General features: G+C 42.9%; 2 protein-coding genes and 1 long non-coding RNA gene across 3 annotated transcripts in view; all 3 read right to left on the minus strand.

Moving 5' to 3' along the window:
* si:ch211-207d6.2 (sickle tail protein) overlaps positions 1 to 25,078 on the minus strand; it is a 106,185-nt gene that overhangs the window by 54,433 nt on the left and 26,674 nt on the right. The window lies entirely within an intron of this gene.
* On the minus strand, positions 558 to 24,772 carry LOC134866581 (uncharacterized). The gene is made up of 4 exons (XR_010166060.1): positions 21,582 to 24,772; positions 20,714 to 20,771; positions 20,015 to 20,140; positions 558 to 1,989 (listed from the first exon to the last, which is right to left on the minus strand). It is a non-coding gene; the product is annotated as an uncharacterized LOC134866581 (long non-coding RNA).
* On the minus strand, positions 8,930 to 10,729 carry LOC134865937 (zinc finger BED domain-containing protein 4-like; the record flags this gene model as incomplete). The annotated part of the gene is made up of 1 exon (XM_063885791.1): positions 8,930 to 10,729. A coding segment is annotated over one exon (1,800 nt), but the record flags the coding sequence as incomplete, so codon positions are not given.

Genomic DNA, 25,078 nt, shown 5'->3' on the forward strand with positions numbered 1-25,078 from the left:
TTTGGTCATGGCGACATTACTTTCTGGCAACTTTGTGGCAACATCAAATTACATTGCCGCAACGTAGCTAGTAGCTTGGTCATTTTGCTAACGTTACCACTGGGTAGCGTGAGTGACGTTGCCACAACGTTGCCTATAGGAAGTTGCCACCAAGTAAAATAAATACGTTGCTGCAACATAGTGGTGTGGTCATTTGCTGACGTTGCCACTTGGTACCGGGAGTAGCCTAACATTGCCGCGATGTAGTGGTGAGGTAATTTTGTGACGTTGCCCTATGGTGCCGTTGATAACGTTACCGCGATGTAGTGGTGTGGTCACTTGCTAACGTTGCCACTTGTTAACGCAAGTCATGTTAAGGCGACGTAGTGGTGTGGTCATTTACTTACCGTGACGTCAAACTTCAGAATAGGCTCAATGAAAATTCAATGCAGACACTGTTAATTGTGAAATTTCCCAAATAGATGGAGTTTAAAATGATTATTTTGTTAATATAGAATTGGAAAGTAAAAATAGTCAAATTGCTGGAGGGTCATATGAGAAAGGAAAACAACAATAGCCTACATAGTATAATTATTTATTTTCACAGTACATAGACCACCTGAATTTCAATTAAACTGTTGGGACCACGTGGTTATAACAAAAATCTGTCAGCTCATGCAAAGAACTACAATGGAAACACCAGAATATATCATCGTGCTATACATCACATAGGGAGTACAAATACAAGCAGTCACGTCAATGTGAAATTATAACACTTGAAGAAACAAATGAATCGACAAAAGAGCTAGAAATAACATACCTTCAAAATATTAAAAAAGTAGAAATAACAACAGTACTGTAGCTCAGCACAGAGATATGATAACTGTTAACTAAGCGCATGCATAGAAATAATGGCATATTTTTCTATGCAATATAACAAAACATAAAATACATTAAATAAACACACATAAAACAGTGGTTAATTACTTATGTCCAGTATGTGTCATCACTGCCTGTGGCTGGTCCACAGGGGAGAACAATCAGAAATATGTGATAAGAACTTAGCGCAGTATTATGACCGCATAACACATGTTGAAAGCTACAATGTGATTGTGGGAATTTTCAGCTACAAATTACACTCTTTCAGAAATTACAACTCTAAATGTGTTGCTTTTTGTGTACATCACCACTTGTTATTGCTGCCCATTAACACACCTGTTATGGAAAAGATTCTTATTTGCCTTTTTAGCCATGTTTTGGGATAAGGCAAAACTTTTTCTACAATGTGATTCATAAAGCCATGGAGAAATGTTTAGGGGGTGGTGGGGCGCATAAGCCTATTCAGATCAGATCTTATAGGTACTGACTGGAAAGACTTCCTTTAGAACTGCAATTCTTGGTTATTTTCTACCTCTTTTTTTTAAGTCATACCAATTTAGCTTAGAATGATGGTTAATGGTTAATAACAAATAACAATAAATATGAGTCAAGAAGACTAGGTTAGAAACAAAACACAATCTTAATTCTTCTCTTGTACTTGTAAATTACATTATAGAATGTCTTTCAACTAATAGGAAGTAAATAAATGATTCCTTTACATGCAAGTACCGTATAAGATTCAATGCAAGTTGCTATGGACAAAAGCGTCAGCCAACTAAAACAATTATCTTGTGAAATACAATGTGGTCGTGCCAACAGACAATTTCGACAGTTCAAAGTAAAATAAACAAACACAAACTTCCTCTTCTTGACCACACTAGTCAACCTGGAAAGTGAAATAAAATGGCTCTGTGCGTTGTGTACGAAGGTATGCACACCACCACACCCGTTACTTGCTTTTTTTCTCAGTAAGGATGATGTGAAGATGGGCAAGCATGTTTCGGGTGTTTTGGAAAGGATCGCTGCAGCTGTAGACTGGAAATGGTCCCTCATCATGGAAGGTCAACGCAGAGACTAGCTCGTTCTAGTCGCAATATCCACAGTTGAACCAGTTCAAGTTCTTCAGGATTTCTGATGGTAAACAAGGTAAGACAATTATTTTATTTTTTGTCATTTCTTTAAATTTCAAGTTGTGTCTAAATAAATAAAATAAGGGAGAATCACCCCTTCACAGCCCACGAGAACATCACACTGCTCCGGCATGCGTTCAAGTTCTACTTGGTTGTCATGGGTTACGAGCAGTGGCGGCTCCTGACAAATTTCTCAGGGGGGGCAAAAGTTGTGATGATGGCTAAGATGACCCATTCAATGGGTAAAATAATAATAAATAAAAGTCAGATAGCCAGCTTTACAGTGTCACATCTCATTGTTTAATTTGGTTTTCAACCACTAGATGCAACCCCAGACATAAAATATACAATACATTTGGTTCCACAATAAAACACACATTAACAGATAGTTTGTCATCTAATAGTTTGCCCTTGAAATCACTTTTAGCACAGTCTACAATTTATAGCCATCATGGATGCCATAGCAATAATCAAATCAAATTATACTATAATCAAAACTGTAATTAATCAAAATTTTCCAGAACATATTCCATTTACCACTATACAGTTTACAGGTTTAGTAAAGGTATAGAAAACCAACAGACCCAACAGGCATCGAATCGGCGGTCTCCGCCAGACGCGCGCGCTGTACGTCCGAGCACGCATCAGTGCGTAACTGCGTATGACGAAATCACGTTAGGGCAAGCCCCCCCGGAGCCCATAGAAATGCATTGTATCGTTCGATTTTTGAAAAAACGAGTCTCAACATGTAAGTCTATGAGAGCGCCTGGGGCGATTTTCAATCTGACTGATATCGCCCCAAGGGGGCGGGGCTACTGGTTGGACAGTGACATCCAGGCTGCTGATTGTCGCAGCGATATTCAGGCTGCTGTTTGGACTATACTATTAAGACTTAGACCGGCAAAATAAACTCTTTTCTCTCTTTTTTTTTTTTTTTTTCGTTTGGCTTAAGGAGGGCGGTGCACTATCGCCCCCTATGGGCCAGCCGCCCCTGGTTACGAGGCTAAGGCAGTGTTGCCAACTTGGCGACTTTTCAAATCCTCTTGGCGACTTTATTTTAATTTTAAAGCGACTAGTGACAAATCCAGCGATTTTTTTCTGGTGTTATTGGAGAGTTTTCTGGTGTTTTGAAGACTCTGACGTGAAAGCATGCATCATTCTGCATTTACTCTCCTCCAGGAGCACCGGGTGCTGCCGTGAGCCCCTCCGCCGTCCCAAGGCACTCATAGGCGGTCAGTCTCACAGTAGCCTTGCGCCGCAGTCCCAGCTGCAGTCAAAACGACTCACAATCTCCGCATCCCGACAGCAAATTAATCGCACATGCGCAAAGCCACCGCTCTCACTGGCTAGCGACTTTCAGAACAGCCAATAGCTACTTTTCTTACTGAGGAGTTGGCAACACTGGGCTAAAGTTAAGGTTGGTGGTGACTGACAGTTGAGGAGGACAGTCAAGGATTTTATTCGCACAGTTGTTGAGAGTTTATAATTTATTTAGTGTTATTTAGAGTTTATATATACAGTGTATGTTTTTATAGTAATATTTAGTCGTTTTTGAAGTTTAAGTTTTAGTTATATTTAGTAGTCTTTATTGTTAAGTGCTATAGCGTATTTAGCTTGTATATTTCCATTTATCTTTTTCAATCGTTTTATATACATTTTAGTGTTTTAATCATTTTATTGTATTTAGCCTAGTTGTAGTGTTAGCTTTAGTTTAGCTCGACCACCTCCTTCACCCACTAGTAGTCCACAGTTTGGTGAGTATTAACATTAATTCATTTTTTTATAAATGCCGGTAGAGCTAGCTAGCTGCTAACATTAGCGCCAAATCTTAATCAATGTCGCGCAGGGGCGGCTCCAGAAAATTATTGTCGGGGGGGCAATGGGGGGGTCTGAATTTTTATAGGAGGTGCTAGTGAATTCTGACATAACGAACACCAAACACCACTGTTCCCGGGCTAATACACTACATTGAAATGCACGTTACTAAATGTTTATATACAACAAAGACAAGCATATTTAATTACTTGTATTTAATGAATCAACAAACAAGCAAGCACAAGAATACAATTCAAACCATAGCCACCACAGAGAACATCTGTGGATTTACTAGTGTAACAGAATTGTAGCAGTGTGTAGTGCAACACAGTAGCCTATACTCTTACCACTGTCTCTTAACTCACTGCATCTTTTGTCTCACCTCTGATCTCCTCTTTACTATCTCTTCACTCCTGTCTTCCTCTCTTCTTTTCTCAACTCCTCTGTTCTCCTCTCCTTCACTCTCCACTTCTGTCTTCCTCTGTTCTTCTCTCAACTCCTCTGTTCTCCTCTCCTTCACTCTCCACTGCTGTCTTCCTCTCTTCTTCTCTCAACTCCTCTGTTCTCCTCTCCTTCACTCTCCACTGCTGTCTTCCTCTCTTCTTATCTCAACTCCTCTGTTCTCCTCTCCTTCACTCTCCACTTCTGTCTTCCTCTCATCTTCACTATCTCTCCTCCTCTGTTCTCCTCTCCTTCACTCTCCACTTCTGTCTTCCTCTCATCTTCACTATCTCTCCTCCTCTGTTCTCCTCTCCTCTCCTTTCCGTTTCCGGTGTGAGTGTGAGTGTGAGCGAGCGGTGGTGGGGTGAGTGGCGCGGAGTTTTGAATTGGTTTCTGTCCTTTTTTCGGGTTTTCCCTGGTTTCTCCGTCTGTTCTATGTGCATGGTCAGGTAAGCTTTATTAATATTTTTACTGTGTTGGCCGAGCGATCAGTGGTTGTGTCAGGTAGTTTTCGGGAGGAATGGCGTCCCCCGAGACGCCGCCTCCGTCTATCCGGCAGGGAGTAAGGATAGTCCCGCCGGATAGTAGCGTTACTGTGGAGGAGGTTCTGTGGGCTGTCGGTGAGCAGGTAGGTCATGATAAGTTATCGTTTGCGTCTAGAATGAACAAAGCAGTGGTTGTGTTCCTGAACGAGGAGCCCCGTGTGTATCAGCTGGTAGAGAGCGGAGTGTTTATCAGGGACTTATTCGTGCAGGTCTCCCCGCTGTCAGTTCCCTCCACGCGGATCACCGTGTCCGGTGTTCCGCCGTTCATACCGAACGAGTTGTTAGAGAGCGAGCTCCGTAGGTTTGGCAAGTTTGCCAGTGGATTTAAAACGGTGAGTTTGGGATGTAAGGATCCCAAACTGAAGCACGTACTGTCCCTGAGGCGGCAGGTGTTCATGTTCTTGGACTCGCCGACACAAACACTGGACGTGTCGTTCAGAGTGAAGCACGGTGACGGGTTCTATATGGTGTACGCCAGCTCGGGACAGTTCAAGTGTTTTGAGTGTGGAGATGTGGGACACAAACGCTTTACGTGTCCGCATAGACAGCAGGGGGCGGCTCACTCCGCTGACGCGGCGGGCGGCTCCGCTGAGTCCGCGGTCGAGTCCGCGGCTGGCGGCTCCGGAGTTGGGTCCGCGGCCGGCGGGTCCGGTGCTGGGTCCGCTGCTGGCGGGTCCGGTGCTGGCGCCGCGGGCGCGGATGCGGATCCCGGTGCGGAGGGTGTGGAAGCCGGTGCCACTGGTTCACTTTCTGAGGAGGATCACTTGGATAGGGAGGAACAGAGTCGGCCTGACAAGCAACACGCTTCTGTGACTGCAGAGAACCTGAGCAGTTCACAGTCTGCAGGCACTGAAGCAGCTTCCACAAGTTTTGTAGGCACAGATCCCACTGTAAACACCAATGAAGAACAGGGTATGTTAAATAGTCAGGCATCCTGTGAAGGAGAGGACATGGAGTATGACTCTGAGTCAGATACAGTATCCATAGATGAAACTTCGATCAGGAACGCAGATCTCTATTCTTTAGAGGAAATAAATCAATTTCTGGATGTAACATTTAAAAAGTCTGTTAGAGTAAATGACTACTTCGGTGATACTGAAAAGTTTATCAGATCTGTTGGCGTTCTGCAAAGACTGGTCGGTTTTGACCTCTTGGATGAGAAGAAACGTTTTCGCCTCAAAAAGCATATCACAACTTTGAGGAAAGCAAAAAAAGGCAAAACTGCTAAAAAGATTAAAAAGTAAAATGATCATGCATCACACGGTGGTTTTCTCTTTTCAATTGTTTTCTGTTTTGTTCATCTTATCCGTTTCTTTTTCTCTGACCTCTATGGGGAGCCTCAAGATAGGATCTTTGAACATCAATGGTGGGAGAGACAGACAAAAAAGGGCATTAATTTCTGAAGTCGCTACTCAAAAAAGGGTTGATGTGTTGTTTTTGCAAGAGACACATACTAATCCAGCAGACGAGACAGATTGGGGTTTATGGTGGGATGGTTCGTGCACCTTTAGCCATGGCACCAACCTTAGTGCAGGGGTAGCTGTTCTGCTTAGGAAAAATGTCGATGTAACTGTACTATCATCTACTGAAGTGGTGAAGGGCAGGCTGTTGATTGTAAGAGCAGAAATAGAGGGCTCTGTGGTCTGCTTTGTAAACATATATGCTCCAAATCAAGGCACAGATAGAGTGGTTTTTTTCACCCTGCTAAAAAACGAGGTAAGAAAGTACCATCAGGATCAATTTATCATTGGTGGGGATTTCAACTGCACGCTAGACTTCACTGTAGACAGGACAAGTGAAGAACCTCACCCACAGTCATCTCAGAGCCTTCACAGCATCATCACACACCTGGATCTGTTAGACACATGGAGGGTCAAACATCCACTAACCAGACAATACACATGGGTGAGGGTCGGCAATGGCAGGGTGAGTGCAGCTAGACTGGATAGGATTTACATCTCCAAAAGTCTCAGCTCCAGATTAGTCCACAGCAATATAAGTCCAGTTGGTTTCACTGATCACCACTTTGTCAGTATAGATTTGATCCTTTCACCAGGCGAAAGGGTTAAGTCCTACTGGTCTTTTAACAACAGACTTCTGCAGGACCGTACTTTCTGTCAAAGTTTTGAGCGTTTTTGGCAGCAGTGGAAAACCAGGAAAGCGGATTTTGTTTCTTTGAAGCTGTGGTGGGAAGTTGGGAAGGCCCAAATTCGCGTTTTTTGCCAGCAGTATACCTCCCACTCGACTGCTAATATAAAGGCAGCAGTTCAGGAGCTTGAAGTAAGTATTAGGAACATTGAAGAGGGGTTACATAGACATTCGGATCCCACCACGGGTCATCTGCTGCAGGAGAAGAGATTGGAGTTGAGCTTATTCCTGCAGGAGAGAGTAAAGGGAGCTCTTGTTAGGTCTCGTTTCCTCCAGCTAAAGGACATGGATGGCCCAAGCTCTTTCTTTTTTAATCTGGAGAGATCGGTGGCACAGAGGAAACAGATGACCTGCCTCAAGCTTCCTGGAGGCAGAGTGACCACCAGTCCGGGGGAGATGAGGACCCATGCAGTGAGTTTCTACGCTGACCTCTTTGGGGCAGAACAGTGCGGCATGGAGTGCCGCGAGGAGCTCCTGGAGGGGCTTCCTCAGCTCATCCCGGGTGAGAAAGCTGCTCTGGACTCTGAGCTGACCCTGGAGGAGTTGACAGTCGCTGTTAATCAGATGGCATCAGGACGGGCACCGGGAATTGATGGTCTCTCCACTGACTTTTACCAGCGGTTCTGGAATACTCTTGGACCTGATTTGCACAGTGTTTTATTGGAGTGTTTTAGAACAGGATCTCTTCCTGTCTCCTGTCAGCGAGCTGTGCTTTCCCTGCTTCCCAAGAAAGGAGACCTGGCCTTACTTAAAAACTGGAGGCCGGTTGCTCTCCTCTGCACGGACTATAAGGTGCTTTCCAGAGCCTTATCGAACAGACTCAAGGACATCCTGGGAATACTTGTACAGACAGACCAAAGCTATTGTGTTCCTGACAGGAAAATTATGGACAACATTTTCCTAATTTGTGATGTTATTGATGTGTGCAGATCCCAGAATGTGAATTTTGGTATTGTTGCTTTGGACCAGGAGAAAGCCTTTGATAGGGTGGATCACTGTTATTTATTTTCTGCACTCAGGGCTTTTGGCATTGGTGATGGTTTTCTGGCCTGGATTGGTTTATTGTATAATGGTGCTCAATGTATGGTGAAAATGGGGGCAGGGCTGAGTCGGCCAATCCCTGTGCAGCAAGGGATAAGACAGGGTTGTCCTCTCTCCGGTCAACTATATACCCTAGCTATTGAGCCCTTGCTGTGCATGTTGAGAGGTCGGCTCAGTGGTCTCTCACTGCCTGGGTCCTCTGATCTTGATCGTCCACTTACCGTTTCTGCTTACGCAGATGATGTTAATATTTTTGTCTCCAGCCAGGGGGATATTAAATGTTTGCAGGATACCCTGTCCCTGTACGAAAAGGCCTCATCTGCTCGGGTGAACTGGGCAAAGAGTGAGGCTTTGTTGGTGGGACAGTGGAGAGATCAGACAGTGCCCAGTCTGCCTGGAGGTCTTGAGTGGGGGAAGGAGGGCCTGAAGGTGTTGGGAGTATTTTTGGGCACTGAGGGGTTTCAGAACAAGAACTGGGAGGGAGTTAAGGAGAAAGTGTGCGCTCGGTTGTCTAAATGGAAATGGTTGCTACTAGAGACCGACCGATATGGGTTTTTCGAAAGCCGATGCCGATACCGATATTTACCGGTCAGAGTCAGCTGATGGCCGATGTGTCCTGCCGATTTTTTGGGCCGATTTTTAGGGCCGATATGCTATCGTATTATCCTTAATTGGCATGCTAAAAATCATACTAGTAAGAGGAGGCACGACACTTGTAAACTTCACACGATTTATTGAAAATTGAACATTAAAAAAATCAACATATGAATTAAATATAAAATAAATAAATACCAACTCTGAGTCTTAAATGTTCAATATATAATCAACATAAAAATAAATATGAAATAAAAATATATTAGTGCTGCAAACACACTAGTAACAAAGGGCATACTAGCAACATAAAAAATTATGTAAACAAGTTTCAAGTTTCACAGGCATGTTTTATGCTTCTCAATACTGCCAGTTCAAGAAACGGAGGTTGTCATGTAGGAAACACAACTGTTCGGCATGTTCGCCCTTGAGGTTGCTCCTCTTCTTGTCATAAATGTTCCCAATCTCACTAAACACCCTCTCGCTGGGAACTGAGGAAGGGGGTGGACAAAGGAATTTTCTTGCTAGTGGTGCAAGAAGGTGTAGACGGGATGCATTTTGCTTCCACCATTCTAGCGGTTTACCAGTCTGCCTATTTATCACTGGCTCCTGGAGGTAGTGCTGCAGCTGGTCAGATATAAGGTGGTCTTCATCACTCTCCTGAGTAGGAGATCCATGAGGTCCCAAGATGTTGGCATACATTTGGTCAATGACACTGGAGGGACCAGGTACTTCCTCAACTTCCACCCTTCTCTGTTTCGAGTGTAGTCCTTCTTCTGCACTTGTGGCCATCTTCAGCTGTTCAGACACAACAGCATGCTCCTCCTTTATCCACCTTTTTGCTTTATCAAGTGTGCCCTCTGAAAAGACATGGCCCTTATAGCGAGGGTCCAGGAGTGTTGCGAGCACTAGACATTGTGTGTCCTCCATCTTTTGGAATCTTCTCTGTAAGCTTTGCAGCATTGACTCTCGCAGAGTTTTGATCCCAATTGTGTTTGGCCCCTCTGTCTGAAGAATCATCTTCAGCACAGCAATGCTCGGAATGACGCAGGAGATGGAAGCCTCTGACTTGCTCACCTCAAGGGTGACTTCCTCCATAGGCTCCAATGTATCAATTAAATTGGAAGCTATGTCCCATTGATCAGGGGATAGAGTGGCAATTTTTCCATACTCTCGAGCGTAGTTGTTCAGAGCTCTCTTCTGCTCCACCATTCTCTGCATCATATGAAGCGTGGAGTTCCAGCGAGTGGGTTCAGACTGGAGGATGCTGTGCTCTGGTAGGCCAAGTTCTTGTTGAATTTTTTTAAGCTTCTGCTTTGCAAGAACAGAGTGGTTGAAATGTTTGGCGATGTTCTTTAATTTGGCATTAATGTCCAGCACTACTCGCTGACTGTTGATGCCATCATTCACCACAAGCTGTATGGTGTGTGCGCTGCAGCTGAGATCAGGTATTTCCGCCAGTCTGAGACCTTTGACCATGTTTGCCCCACTGTCACGGAGAACAAGTACAACCCTGTCATGGCTGATGTCCCAGTGCTCGAGCAGACTGATGAACATGTCACCAATATACTCCCCTGTGTGGGAGCCTAACATTGTTTTTGCATTTAGGAGGACTTGCTTCCTGTCCCAGTTGTGGTCAATGAAATGGCATGTTAGACTCATGAGAGCCTCAGTGTCCCCAGACCAACAGTCTGTAGTGAAGGACAAAAAAGGGCCAGCCTCCTCTGAAATTAGTGCTTTGACTTTTCTCTCCACTTTTCCAACTATGTCCTCAAGCATGTCGGTGCGGTAGTGCTTCTCCGATTTTAATTTGTACCTGGGCTCCATTGCAGCCACCAGCCTCTGGAATCCAACACATGAAACACAAGCGAATGGCAGATTGTCTGTGGCAATCATTTCTGTTATTAATGTGTCTATTTTCTTTGATCTGGTGTCTGAATTTTGCCATTTCCGATGGGCATCAAACATATCTGTTACGGTTGGCTGATGAGGTTGGGAAGTGGATGTAGACACTGCAGCTGCTGGAGCTTTTTGTTGCTGAGCATCATTGTAAGCCTGGAGATGATGTACTCTCAGGTGATTCCAGAGGTTTGTGGTGTTTTTATGTTTGCTCTTTGCAGATCCCAAGCTCACATGTACCTTACAGAGCTTGCAGATCACCTTACTTGTAGCTGGCTCTGTGTCCGTAAAATGCTGCCATACTGGGTTTTTCTTTTCAGCCATACTGGGATGGTTTTCCTTCTGACATCAGACAACAATTCCTAAACAGAACAAACATTCAAGGTTAGCATTTAAAAGTGCCTTCAATGTTACTATATCACCATATGTTAATGAAAAATAAAATAATTTTATTTAGATTTTATTATCCATAACACATTTATTTTATTCATTATAAATAACATATGTTCTATATATATACACTATATATTCATGTATATAGTAGAAATATTATGTAGGCTATTATATAAAAATGACTGTAGGGGCCTACTCATCGATTCATAACAACAAGAATTAACAAATGTATGACTTCTTGCAGTCTGTTAGTCTATTAATTATTCATTTTAATATGTTTAACAGAGTGCAAGAAGACTTCCATGATGTGACAACTTCAGATAGTTACTTCAAAACGGCAAAATACGTGTTCAGGTTATACAGTTTCACTGTGGAACTTCCATGCCTTAAACTTTCATATGTTTCCGTTTCAACAATATAAAACTCCGTCTCCCAGCATGCTGCGCAGGAAACCGGAAATAAGAACTAGAGAACATCAACGTTTGATCCTTTTCAAATTCACAATCAAATCAAACATGTAATACATCGCGAAAACAAATTGACATGGGATGACAATGTTTTAAAACGTTCACTTGCTATTTGTGCGTCCTCTTTTTGTTAACATTTCACTTAGATTGTCCGTTACTTAAGTTTAGATCGTAACATAGCAGTCACCAGCGTTGAGGGGGCTTAATTGCGCTCAACGCTGGTGACTTTCCTTTCTTCTTCAACTCCGATGCAGTTGAAAACGAATGGACATGGGATGACAATGTTATAAAATGATCACGTTAGATTTGTGTCCTCTTTTTGTTACATTTTCACTTAGATTGTCCGTTACTATATTTTACTTTTTTCCTTTCTGTAAATGAAGCAACATCACAGATTACAACTAATCATGAGAGAAAATATGCGACTTTTGGACATTGGAATGTAAAAATTGATGCCTTACCTGTAGACCGTCTTGCTCACTCTTGAAACCTCGTGTCCCGGTGTGCGTTCCAAGTTGCTGCCCGCAGATGTGCCTGACTTAAAATCGGCCCGGAAAATCGGCCGATGCCGATTGATTAAAAAATAGCAAAAATCGGCCGATTAAATCGGCTTGCCGATCGATCGGTCGGTCTCTAGTTGCTACCCCAGTTGTCATATAGGGGAAGAGTTTTGGTTGCGAATAACTTGGTCGCCTCGACTCTTTGGCATAGACTTATTGCTCTGACACCACCGAGAGGCCTGATGGAGGACATTCAGCGAGTCATCCTGGACTTCTTCTGGTCTGGCCGGCACTGGATCCGAGCAGCAGCCCTCTACCTGCCTGTGGCTGAAGGGGGGCAGGGACTCATCAATATCCAGGCAAAAATAGCCTCTTTTAGACTCCAGACTGCACAAAGACTGCTGTACAATTGTGGCCCAAGCTGGTTTGATACAGCTCGTTTGCTGCTGAAGAGAGCCGGGCGATTGGGCTACGATAAACAGCTTTTCCTTTTAAAATCTGAGGATGTGGACTTAACTGGACTGACACCTTTTTATAGTTCGGTATTACAGGCATGGCAGATTTTTAAGGCCACACGTACCAAAAATGAGACTCCGGGCATGTGGCTGTTTGAGGAACCTTTGTTTTTTAATACTCTTATACAGACTCAAACACTGCAGTCTGCCAGCCTGCGAGCCTATTTTAGAGAGGCTGGCTGCACCAAACTGGGCCATCTGATGAAGATGACGGCAACATCGGTGGATATCTTGAGACAGAGAAGCAACATCACCTCCATCAGGGTCATCAACAGAGTGGTGGAGGAAGTCTGTGCTGCCCTGCCACAACCCCTGAGGGTTTTTGCACAAGACCACAATGTGTGTGACCAGTGGACCGAAGGGGAGGAGTATAGTTTCCCCTCTCTGTCTGTCACCCCAGTTGTGGGGGAGTGGCAGGAGGGAGGTGGTCAGCTGCTGTCGCTCACAACCCCGCACCTGGAGAAGTTACAGGACGCAGGGAAGAAGGCAATATATCAGATCTGCTGCAAGGTTCTGAGCCTGCGCTCTTTGGCAGGGATGAAGGAGTCGAGGTGGACTGGTTTTTTTGGTCCAGATGTTTCCCCGAAGGGCAGCTGGCGGTCTCTGTACAAGCTGCCCGTTGAAAAACGGACAGCAGACCTCCAGTGGAGGATTGTACATGGAGCAATAGCTACGAACAGATACAGAGCGCACCTGGATCCAGAGTTGGGGGAGGAGTGCATCTTCTGTTCTCAGAACGAGACCCTTGAACACTTATTTATTCAGTGTCCTTGTTTGTCTGCTCTGTTTGAGCTGTTAGAAAGGTGGTTTCGGGGTCTAGGGGAGATTTTTGCTTTTGATTTGTTTATTTTTGGCCCAAAGTACTGTGCAAAAAAGAAGGATGTACACTCATTGGTGAACTTTGTATCTGGCGTTGCTAAGTTGGCCATCTGGCTGACTCGCAGGAACCAGGCCCAGAGTGTTGGCAGTGTGGAGCCAGTGCTGGTCCTGAAGGGTCTGCTGAAGGCCAGACTGAGGGTGGAACATGCGTATTATCGGATGATGGACAATGTGCATGGTTTCGGTCATGTATGGGCTGTTGGGGGGGTTTTGTGCTCTGTGGGGGGGGACGGAGAGCTGAATGTAAGTTTCTGATTGGAGAAACACGTTCTGTGTCTGGTTGACAGGTTTGCTTGTATTTTATTTTTTTGTTTTTGTGTGGTTTTTGTTGCTCTTGAATGAAGATGTGATGGTGAGCTGTTGTCTTTTTTGCTGTGGTGCAATAAAGGGACTTTAAAAACCAAACCTTCACTCTCCACTTCTGTCTTCTTCTCTTCTTCTCTCAACTCCTCTGTTCTCCTCTCCTTCACTCTCCACTTCTGTCTTCCTCTCATCTTCACTATCTCTCCTCCTCTGTTCTCCTCTCCTTCACTCTCCACTACTGTCTTCCTCTCTTCTTCTCTCCTCCTCCTCTGTTCTCCTCTCCTTCACTCTCCACTGCTGTCTTCCTCTCTTCTTCTCTCCTCCTCCTCTGTTCTCCTCTCCTTCACTCTCCACTGCTGTCTTCCTCTCTTCTGCTCTCAACTCCTCTCTCCTCCTCCTCTGGACTCCACTGAAACTGTTGAAACAACCACACAGACAGACACACAGGCTAAATACTACACTTACAGTTGACATAATATGAGGCAAACAATAAGTACCGGTAGCATTATTAAAATCTGTCAAAAAAGAATTGTGTACTCACTGGTCACTCACAACAGAACGATCCGCCTGTTGTTGTGATTGGCTGCAAAGCGGTTAATCACTGCCTCGACATCAAGTGCTTTGGCCCTGCTTGAACTAATTGCCAGGACACCCAGATTGCTGGTACGAGCATCTCCGCTTTTGTTCCTCAGGTAGGTTTTCAACCGCCTTAAGCAGGAGAAGCTCCTCTCACATGAAGCCGATGTGACAGGCAGTGTCATAGAGATACAGACGAGCTTGAACAGGTCAACGAATGCATTCTTGTATGGCCTCAAAAGCACCAGCACATCATGGGTGGTGCTGACAACGTCCCCCCTTTGGTTTTTCCTCTCAATCAGTCTTTTTAACTGGTGAAGTTCTGCTGAGAGGTTTTCAATCAATACGCCATAATGTTCAGCCATGGGCAAAAGAGTATCTTTGTCCAAGAATGTCTCGTGTTTTGGGTTAAGAGCTGCTGCTCCTTTTAGAACGTGACAGCTGTCAGAGGAAAACCGCCTGTCCAATTCACTGATTAATCCAGTGGTTCCCAAACTTTTTCTGCTGGGACCCCCTTTAAGACCTAAACATATTTTGGAGCCCCCCCTAAACACCGAAACTTTTAGTTTCTTGAAAATGTATTTTGAAATTCACGCAAACAGTACAAATAAACAATAAGGGCATAATCACCATTACAAGACACTTCAAAATAACATTTATTCATGTGTTTTGTGCAACAGCACTGTTTTAACAACTTTGCAACTGCAACTTCTCTTCTTGAGTGACAAAATAACAAAAAAAGTAACTTACATTTACTTTTAAATTGTACAACTTTGAACCTATTTCATCTTTTTAACATCTGCACTGAATTTGAAAAAATACCCCAGATTTGTTTTTTCATAAAATATTTCATACATCTCAGTGACTAGTGTGGGCTTGCTTTGAACTGCAGATCTTTTCAAATCGTGGTGGCAACTGTGAGATGGCCACCCTCAGTTCATTCTCAATGTCCAGCTTTGACCTGTATTTGGTCTTTATGGAGGCCACTGCAGAAAAGCCCACCTCACAAAGATAAGACGTGGCAAAAGGGAGTAATACTGCCATTGCCTTTCCACCCAATAGTGGGTAGTCCTCCTCCACCCCAATCCAAAATGCAGTCAGTAACTTGGCCTGAAACTGCAGTTTCAGTGTGGAGTCTGATGTGATATCAATGAACTGCTCCTCTTCAGCAGTGCTGAAGTCAGTAGGTGCGGCTGCAGTGAAGGGGTCTAGGATCCAGTCATATTGTGCTGAATCCTTCACTGAAAAATACCTCTGAAAATGTTGTAGGGCAGAGATGTGTGCTCTCATACAAGGCACGATTGTGTTCTGAATGTTGTTGGATTCAAGAAAAGCATGAAGGTTCTGAAATGAGTCTATGTTTCCCTCCCCAATTTTCCGCTCCCACATTTCCAATTTCCTTGAAAATGATTTTATTTTATCTGCAAGATGCGGAAGGTGGGTGTTGGTTCCTTGCATCTGCAGATTTAGTTCATTTAATTTCTGGAACATGTCACTGAGGTAGGCAACTTTCGTAAGAAAATTTTCATCACTGTAATTAACCGCGAGGTCATGACCCTCCTCCTCCAAAAAAATCTGAATTTCCTCCCGCAGCTCAAATACCCTGGACAGAACCTTCCCACGTGACAACCATCGCGCTTCGCTGTGAAACAAAACAGCTGTGTGATTGGATCCCATTTCCTCGCATAGCGCAGAGAAAAGTCGGGCCTTAACAGGGCGCGTTTTGATGTAGTTCACTGTGGCAATGACGTCCGTCATCACCTCGTTCAATTCGGGACTCAGCTGTTTAGAAGCCAACGCTTCTCGATGGATCATACAGTGAGTCCAATGAACGTTGGGCGACACACGCTTTATGAGCGCTTGGAGCCCAGCCCGTTGTGCTTCCCAGCCATTGCCTGAGCCCCATCTGTACACACCCCAACACAACCCTCCCACTTCAGATTGGCCTCTTGCAAGTGCAAAAGATAAATAAAATAGTGAAAAAGAGAGAAGAATATTTACAATATCAACAATACAGATTTGAGGATGTGAAATATATACATATGTGGAATACATTGAAAGTATTTAAATACTTTACACTGTTGAATGAGGAGGTATGGACAGATGCATATATTATGTATAACAGATGTGTATGGCAGATATGTATAATATATAGATATGTGTACTATAAACAGATATGTATGGCAGATGTGTATAATATATATATATATATATATGTATGTGTGTACTATAAACAGATGTGAGTAGACATTCACACAGCTCAGGAGTTCAGCAGTCTTATAGCCTGTGGTATAAAACTGTCTCTTGGGAACCACTGGATTAATCGATTGGTTACAGGGAAATAGCAGTGGTTCTGATAGTCTTCTGAGGTTTCCAGCGGCTCTTTTGATCCTGTTTGGCTGTTCACCACAAAGTCCTGCAGGTGGTGGGGCTGTTTTTTTCTCCTTACCTGTGGGCGCTGCAGGTCAATGCCAACTGTCTCACACATATCACTGGCACACTCCCAGATTTCAGTCCATGTTTCAGCATTGCGTTTGTCATTGAGGGTATCAACAACTGCAAAGACCAGATCAATGGCAGATGCCAGCTCCAAATCTGTGGCCTGTAGATGATCAGATAAGTTCTTTGTGAGCTTGAATATGCTCTCCAGCATACAGATGTGCACAACAAATTGTGCATCAATCAGTCCAATCAGTGATCTTGCTTCAGTATATGAGCATTCGTCTGGTTGCTCACATCCACAAGAGTTGCTAAGAGAGCGAGGAGAGTTCTTTTTATTGCCCACAGTGTAGAATATTGGCAGGCCCACCTGGTATCTGATAGTCTTTTCAATTCCACTGTGCGTTTGGTGGGCTCAAGTTCTTGTTGCTTCTCCATGAACACCTTGTGAGTCACTGTCCCAGAAAAGAAGTTGTACAACATCTTGACCGTTGCAAAGCATTCTGCAACTGGTTTCACATTATGTACACAGTCAACTAAAACCAAGTTTAATCTGTGTGCATAGCAATGGATGTAAAGCGCATGTGGCACTTCTTGGCGAAACTGTTCCTGGACACCATTGTTGCACCCGGACATGACAGAGGCCCCATCATAGCACTGTGCAATGCATGCATGTTTGTCTATGCTACACTTAGCCAGTGTTTGTTTAACTGATTTGTGTAAAGACTCTGCATCCAGGCCCTCTGCAGAAATAAAGTCCAGAAACTCTTCATGAATCATATCATTGTTTAGATATAGCAGAGCAACAGATATCTGCTCTTTTTTGCTCACAGCCTTTGTTTCATCCACCATTAAAGCAAAATGCTCTCCCAGCTTAACCTCGTTGCTCACTTGTTCCCTCACCATGCTGGCCATAACATCAATCAGCTCATCCTGGATATCATGATGCACATATTTGGCATTCCCAGGTCCACTGGACAATTTCTTTGAGACAATGGTGTCAAACTTTCCCAGCAGATTGAACAGTTCAATAAAATTATCTCTGTTTGTGGACTGCTGATCTTCCCTGTGCCCTCTCTGTGCAATTGTTTGACAAGCAGTAAACCGCAGTGATTCTATGACTGCTCTCATGTACTGCCTGTTTTTCTTGTACTGTTTTCTCAGGTCCAGCATCAAGCTTAGTCATAATCCTTGAACCATTTTTCATCCTTGCCTTAAACTCACACCAGCCTTCCATTGCTAGTTTATGAGAAACACTTGCATGGTGTTGTGTTAGTTTCTCACCTCCTTTCCTCCAGTTTCTGAAGCCAGCGTGAGTGAAGCTCTTTTCTGAGTGACCAGATGTCTGAGCATGGTGGGGAAAATGCCGACAGGCAAAACAGAAAGCAGCATCAACTGCATACCTGCAAACTCAGAAGGGCTGAAAGAGGTGACAAACTAAACCCCCCCCCCCCCCAGCCTTTGTACACGTTGCCTAGCAACGCCGCGCATGCGCATTATATCCTGCTCCGCTCCGAGTTATAGTAGTAGGCTATTCATGGGAAACACATGAACAGCACGTTAAGATCTCGGCCAAGTCGTAATTAAAAGCAGTTCTTCATTATTTAAGTTAAGCGGCGGTAACGCCAGTGTTAAACAAGGTGTTAAACACGCAAATGCCGGTTGGTGTGCGTACGTTACTGAGTGTTTATCGGTCCATGGCCGTAATGAACGTGTCGCATTGGTCCATATGTAATGCGCACGTTCTGTTGTTCCCATTGGCATAGAGCTATTGAACATTAACTTTAACAAAGGATACGGATAACATTTAGCCCACGGCAGTTTTGTCCCCCCCCCCCCCCCCCCTAAAAAAAAACTCTTCGGATCTACACGATTCACGTCAATGACATATTTTAAGTTGAAAACGGCGAATTTCGCCGAAAGGTGACTAGTTTGCAGGTATGCAACTGACACCGAGTATTCCAGCCACGCGTATTGTTTAAACCACGACTGGCAAAAACTTCTTAAAGTTAGCTGGGAGCAAATTGCCCGACGCGGGTAGGACTTCAGCTGAGGCTGCCTCTGTCCCTCTGCTGGGTCTTGGCTTAAATCCACAGGGCCAGGTTTCCCGCGACCCAAGATTGGAGCTACGGCTGTCGGTGAAGCTCTCCCTTCACGCCCCGAATCTTGCCCGACATTTTCGGGGATGTTATCGGCCTCCGTCCTCCTCCATCGTACTGTGCATCCGCAAATCACCGCCGCCGCCACCACCATCATCCACTCTCATCCGCTTTCTGGAAATTAACGTTACAAAACGGTCCATTTTGCTCTGTCACTCGCTAATCTGCTCTGTCGTTAACTAGCCGCTATGCATCAACCGCCGCCAACATGAACATCAAACGCACGTCTGCGTGCCGTTTGCGTGCAAACTGCCAATCAAATCGCACTACACATCCTAACCCTTGTTACCATAGATACTAAAAAGATGTTGCTGTTTAATCAATCAACCTTACATATTTCAGTAGCAGTGGATGTCGAGATTACGATTGGCACCTTGTTCGGATGTGAATGGAAATATGTTTTCCGTTGTTTTCGTTGTGTTGATAGAGGGTGATATTGGCAGATAGGTAAAGTCCCCTTGTCCCGCCCTAACCGCTCCATTCAGCTGTAGAATGACACAAATCCTCCTCGCGAAATTGAATTTGTTCAGTTTGTTCCATAACGGTTTATATGCACAGAAATAAACTGCCGTCTAGCACACTTAATTTCACTGTAGGGATGTAATTTTTTGCACAGAGATAATTTAAATATCACTTTGGGGTGGGAGCTTAACGTTGTTCAAAATCTGTCATCCTGTTTGGTAGAAAAATTCATATTAAGTATGGCGGAATTAGGGGACTTAGCGATATATAGTGCTAGCACTACATGTTGACGCAAGATAATGAGTTGTTTCTAGACTGGGATAAGTGCTAAACATGGGGCTAATGTGCTACGGAATCAGCCCCTGGACATGTCGGTCCATTCTACCACTATAGCAGCTAGATTACAAACACTTCAGTCGCCTCGACGAATGAAAACAAGCATTAACTCAATTTACATTGTTTTCATGCCCCTTGAGATCAGTGGTCGCAGCGGTCTTCCAGTTGTAGCTATAGTAATCTGTTGAGCAAAGATTTAACATTAAAAAATCAAACCAAAAAAATAAAAACCCATCCATCATTCAAAAAAAATAAAATGTCGTCCGATTGTTTTTGTTGCATTCTGTCGACACCGTTTGTTAAGTCTAACATTAATAATCATAATCAGTAATCATCATTGGTCAAAAAATAAGTCTTAGGACTCTGATAAAGCTAGCACTAATGTTAGCAGTTAACTGTAGCCGCTAATACGGCTCCTAAAAATATGTTTTCTTTGAAATATCACTTCTACTCTATAGGTAATCACACACTGCAACCATTGTACAACAATTCGTAGTCACGGTTTGTGAAAACGTACCTTTCTTTGATGACATAATCCGTAAAATTAGTTGCGTGAGACGGGAGAGATTCAGCATGCTTCCATCTCGACACATGCTGATGTGAAAAAGGAAGAGAAGATGGAATGTGGCTCGTTTTTTCGCTCCTGCAGAGAGTGTGACATGTCAAGTATCATATCAAGTGATCCTGACCAATCAAGCCATTTTTCATGACATTGCAGTACGTTGTCATGTGCGCTCTCATCAGTGTGTTATCATTGCAGTTTTTATACAGACACAATAATTTTACTGTATCAAATTAACTTCTCTGTTCTTGATTACAGAATGTATAGTATTGTGGAGTTTTTGGGAGAGAAGTCTGTTGGTATTGTGGCCAGTAATGCATAAAAAAAGAGGGAGATACGCTAAAAACCTTTATGTCAATCATGTCACAAATTCTATGCAAGTTCTGCAAAACACCAATGCTGTTGTGACGTTTTTTGTTTTGTATTTGTTTTCCATTTCAGAAGACATGCAGCTACTGGCCACTCAACAACCACACACAGAGGCCAAAACATGGCTAAAAAGGCAAATAAGAATTTTTTTCCACAACAGGTGTGTTAATGGGCGGCAATAACAAGTGGTGATGTACACAAAAAGCAACACATTTAGAGTTGTAATTTCTGAAAGAGTGTAATTTCTAGCTGAAAATTCCCACAAATTGTTTTGGTCAACCTTACTTTGTTTAGATGACTGGGATCAGGCTGTCAGGAGGAACAGGAGGGCGGAAACAAAGTCCTGTGTGGAGACAGGAAAGGAGGACAAAGGGAGGCGCATCATTGTGATGCCAACAATTTTAAACCTTTTATAAACATGTAACACTGTTGTTTACGTTCGGCTCATATGATTCTGTTCCGTTGAAAATAAAACACCAAGAGGAAGAGAAAAGAAACAGAAGACAAAAAAGCCAGGACAAGTTCCGCATTTGAAGACTTCCCTTCCTCCTCCACCCCAGACAGAACCCCCCACTTAGACCATGGTGGTTCAATCTCTACTGGTGACGGTAAAGTGGCGGGTGGAGAGGGTGGTTAAACGCACTCTTATGCACAGGTTATAAGAGTTATCTGTCTATACTAACACAACACTTTATGCTTTTTACACACTACTCAGGTGACCGAAGAGAAACAATGCCCATCTGGGCAAAGAATATCAACGGTAATACATGTTACGTAGTTCAAAATTGTGACTTGTCTTGTAAAAACACTGTGTATGCAAATGACACCAACTTCTACTAAAAACACTCCTCTCTTCTCAACTTACATTTTTTACAGCAACATTGCAGGTTCTGCTCAGAAAGGTGGAAACTATTGAGCAGAACTGGAACTGGAAGAACTCGAGGAGCACCTTAAAAATAGAGATCTTGCCAAAAAAATAGTAATACAAATAAAATAATACAAATAATAGCGAAGTGACTTTAGGCTAAAGTGTACACATGCCACCAAGAGTGCTACATGGCCCTGTCATGAAGCTTTTTTCATCGGTAGTTCCCTGTTGGTGGGTGACGCTACCCACCCCCCCCCAAAAAAAAACTACCACCACAATACTTGCCTTAACCATGGTTGTTTGCTTTCCTTAGTCCCCATCTGAGCCTAGTCGGTGGGTCCAATCCCGGGGAGTTTGTGTGGAGCAGCTACAGCCTTCGAGGAAAGAAGTCCAAATATGTGCAAACAAATCTATTTTGCTGTTTCAGCTATTAATCTACACTTTTAAGAAAAAGTGAGAATTTGCCCCTGAGTGTTGGTGACACGCCCATTTTTGGGCCTGTGATTCATGGACTTATATGCTTTCAGAAAAATATAGTATCTGTAAGCGTTTACCTGAAACTAACATCACAAATTGAATCTAATGATCACGGATTCAATCTAATTACAGAGGCTATCATGAAATGGAAGCCGGGGCTGGAAGAGAAGGATGTGGGGCGGCTGATAGCAAAATTCTTAAAACATTCCCCCTCAGCCCACTCCAAAAGTTTGAAGGTGAGTTGAAACGAGAGAGGCATATGCAATCCCTCCAGCAGATCAATTATACGAACATGCCGACTGACTATTAGGGAACAATTTTCATATTTTTTTACACCAACACAAAATGATGCAGATCCATGCCCTACTTTTTAAGCTTATTCACAAGAGTTACACCTCGTCTTCAAGCCAATTTTGGCCAGCAAGGCTAACCCTTGTGACGCTTGCAACAGCACCACCGTTTCCATACCAACACTATTGTTACACTGCTTGTTTTAACTAGCGAGCCGGCTAATAGTTAGCCAGTCAACCAATGAAGCTTATAGCCAAAGACGCATGAAATTATGTTTGGTATTGTGATTTTAAGTGAGATAACAAATTCACTAACAAATCTCCGTTGCAATACTTGTTGCTTTATGTTTGGTTTAATCCAGGTTTAGTGTTTTTTGGCTGATGAAATTAACATCACATTAACTATTTTCATTTGGTTCGCTTAACTATTAAATCCCGAACAGGTCTACTTGGCAACTAAATATTCTAGAGGTAGTTGACAGACAGCTGGCCAAAAAATACTGCCGGGTTAATAAATGGATAAACTATCTAAATGCTAAAAAGTTAAACTTAAATAACTTATGGGCTAGGAATAAGAAATAGGTTACAACTAATAAATAAGATGCCAACCAGTCACAGTGAAGAACAAACCTGGATGCACTCAACAATGTCGGGCCAGACACAAAGTCTGGCGTAACTTCAGCTATTGGCATAACCCTATTTAAGTTTTGACTAAATGTAAAATGACATTTGACAGAATGTAAAATGAATATAAATGTATTCACCTGTTCTCTTCTCTTTGGTCTTCACAGGGTCGGCTGGAACGGCAGGTGGAAGATCCCCAAAATTGAAATTCCCAATAGTTTTGAAATAAAACTATAATAAATTGATATGTGTTAGTGCTGTCTTTTCTTTTGAATAGGCTTGGGGTCAACATTAGCTACAGCACCCACCCAAAATGCAGGTAAAATATGAATGTGATACTAGATTTTGGGGGTTCTAGGGCAAATGAGGACTGCACCAAGCAGATCCGCCCTAATGGCGACATTATGGCAACATTTCTCAAGATGGTTGCTACAATGTCGCCAGTATGTTCTTTTGGTTGCCGCGATGTCGCCAGGACGTGGCGGTTACGGACGAGCAACGTCGCCAAGATATGTTGCGGCAACGTTATCGCGTCTTTCACCCGCACGTATTGGCAACGTTAGAAGTTACGTGGCGGCAACGTATGTTTGGTCATAAAGTTACGAAAGCGCAACGTAACTGTTAGCTGGGGTAGATCGGGTAGGCTGGACCGAGCGGCCTACGAAATGAGACGGTCTAGTTTACGGAGCACCTCCTGTTTACGTCACGTGATACGAGCTGTTCTGTTGCGCTCCAGAAGCCTGATAGTAAATTATTTAACAAGCAAACTCAGCTGAAGAGGATCCAGACACTTTAGTTTTCCTTTTTTTTGTTGAACAATTTATTGGAGATTACTGCCAGCGATGAAATAAATAGAAAAAAGATTAAGCTGTTCCTTTGGCCTCCAGTAATGTTACATTAGTTAACAAGTAAATGATGTATATATAGCTGATGTCATTTAATCATTTCCTATTTAAAACAAGTCTTAATATTGCTGTAATAATACAAATATGTTTGTTTAATTAATCAACAAAAGCATCTTGCATAGATTGATTCTTAACAATATTAGTTTTGTAATGTTATCTAGCTGTGGTTTGAAACTGTTTATATTCTCCTTATTCCCCTAAACCTATTAATATAATTAAAACTGAATTTAAGACTGTTTAATGACCTAGCGATACCCTATTATTCCACTGTTATACTTCATGTTGTAAATAACGGTTCAAACCAGAGTAAATGAAATAAACAATGTATTTAACAATTACTATTCTTTTTTTTCATCTAATCTCAAAGTAGAGGTAAGAATATATCCATCATCCCTCTGCAGTTTCATGTCTTCTATTATGAGAACTTCCATCACTAACACAGAGGAAATCCATCATGTCATTTAGCAGAAGTGTGTTTATCAAGTTTTTTATTTTTATTCACATTCATTAGTGGTTCTGCTTGCTGCTGCTTTTAAATCCACTCTGCTGCAGAGACCTGACCGCTATTTACTTTGAATAAACGTCACCAGTTTGCATGGCATCCTGGGATATGGTAGACCTCGGAGGATACATCAGATGTATCCGCGGAGGACAGGATTTAACTTGATAATAATATTGATTTATATTTATTCCGTTTTGGATGTGTACGAGTTTTGGCTTCAGGGTTTAGAGCACTGATTTATCTCTTCGTCTGCTCTCTGCTGCAGACAGCCGAGCTGTGCGCTGTCAGACCAGACCATTACCCGTTCTTGGACAGGGGAGAAACTAGTACCCCGTTGACACATAGACTGATCCTGTGTTTTATCCATGCCTGATTGGCTTAATGCTTTCGCGACTGCAACTGGTTTTTTCATTCAATTGAGGTGTTTTCTGAAGTATTTTAGCGGTCTAGTCCCTGAGTGGTAATCCTTCACATGGCCCAACCAGTTCATTAGCATTACAATAGGTACTCGTCATCAACAGTTCTCCCCCGAGTGAGAAGCTGGTGAAAAGCCAACGTTCTACTTAAAAAGCTAAACGTAGAATAACTGCTGTACTGTGTAAAAACACCACAACAAGATTCAATAAATTGTCCTGGATAATTAAGCAAACTATTGTAAAGGTATGAGCAGCAAAAACAAAGAAGTGTAAACATTTAGATTACTATTATTATAAATAATAATAATTAATATACAAAGACTACATATTATTGAATTACAATTAAAATAATAGGATGAGATAAACTTTATTTAATCGCAAATCTGGATGTTTTATCGTTAAACTAAAAAACAAGGAATTTCACATCATTCGAAATTCAAAAGAGTAGAACATAAACATTATATAGAATGTGTGTAATAGTATACATTTTAAAAAGGGTAAAAGTAATGTGTTACATTTCCCTGTGAAAGTAAGGGATACAACATAGGCCCTATGTGATTAAATTCTG

The sequence above is a fragment of the Eleginops maclovinus genome, chromosome 6 (assembly GCF_036324505.1).
Source record: "Eleginops maclovinus isolate JMC-PN-2008 ecotype Puerto Natales chromosome 6, JC_Emac_rtc_rv5, whole genome shotgun sequence".
Classification (NCBI taxonomy): Eukaryota; Metazoa; Chordata; class Actinopteri; order Perciformes; family Eleginopidae; genus Eleginops; species Eleginops maclovinus.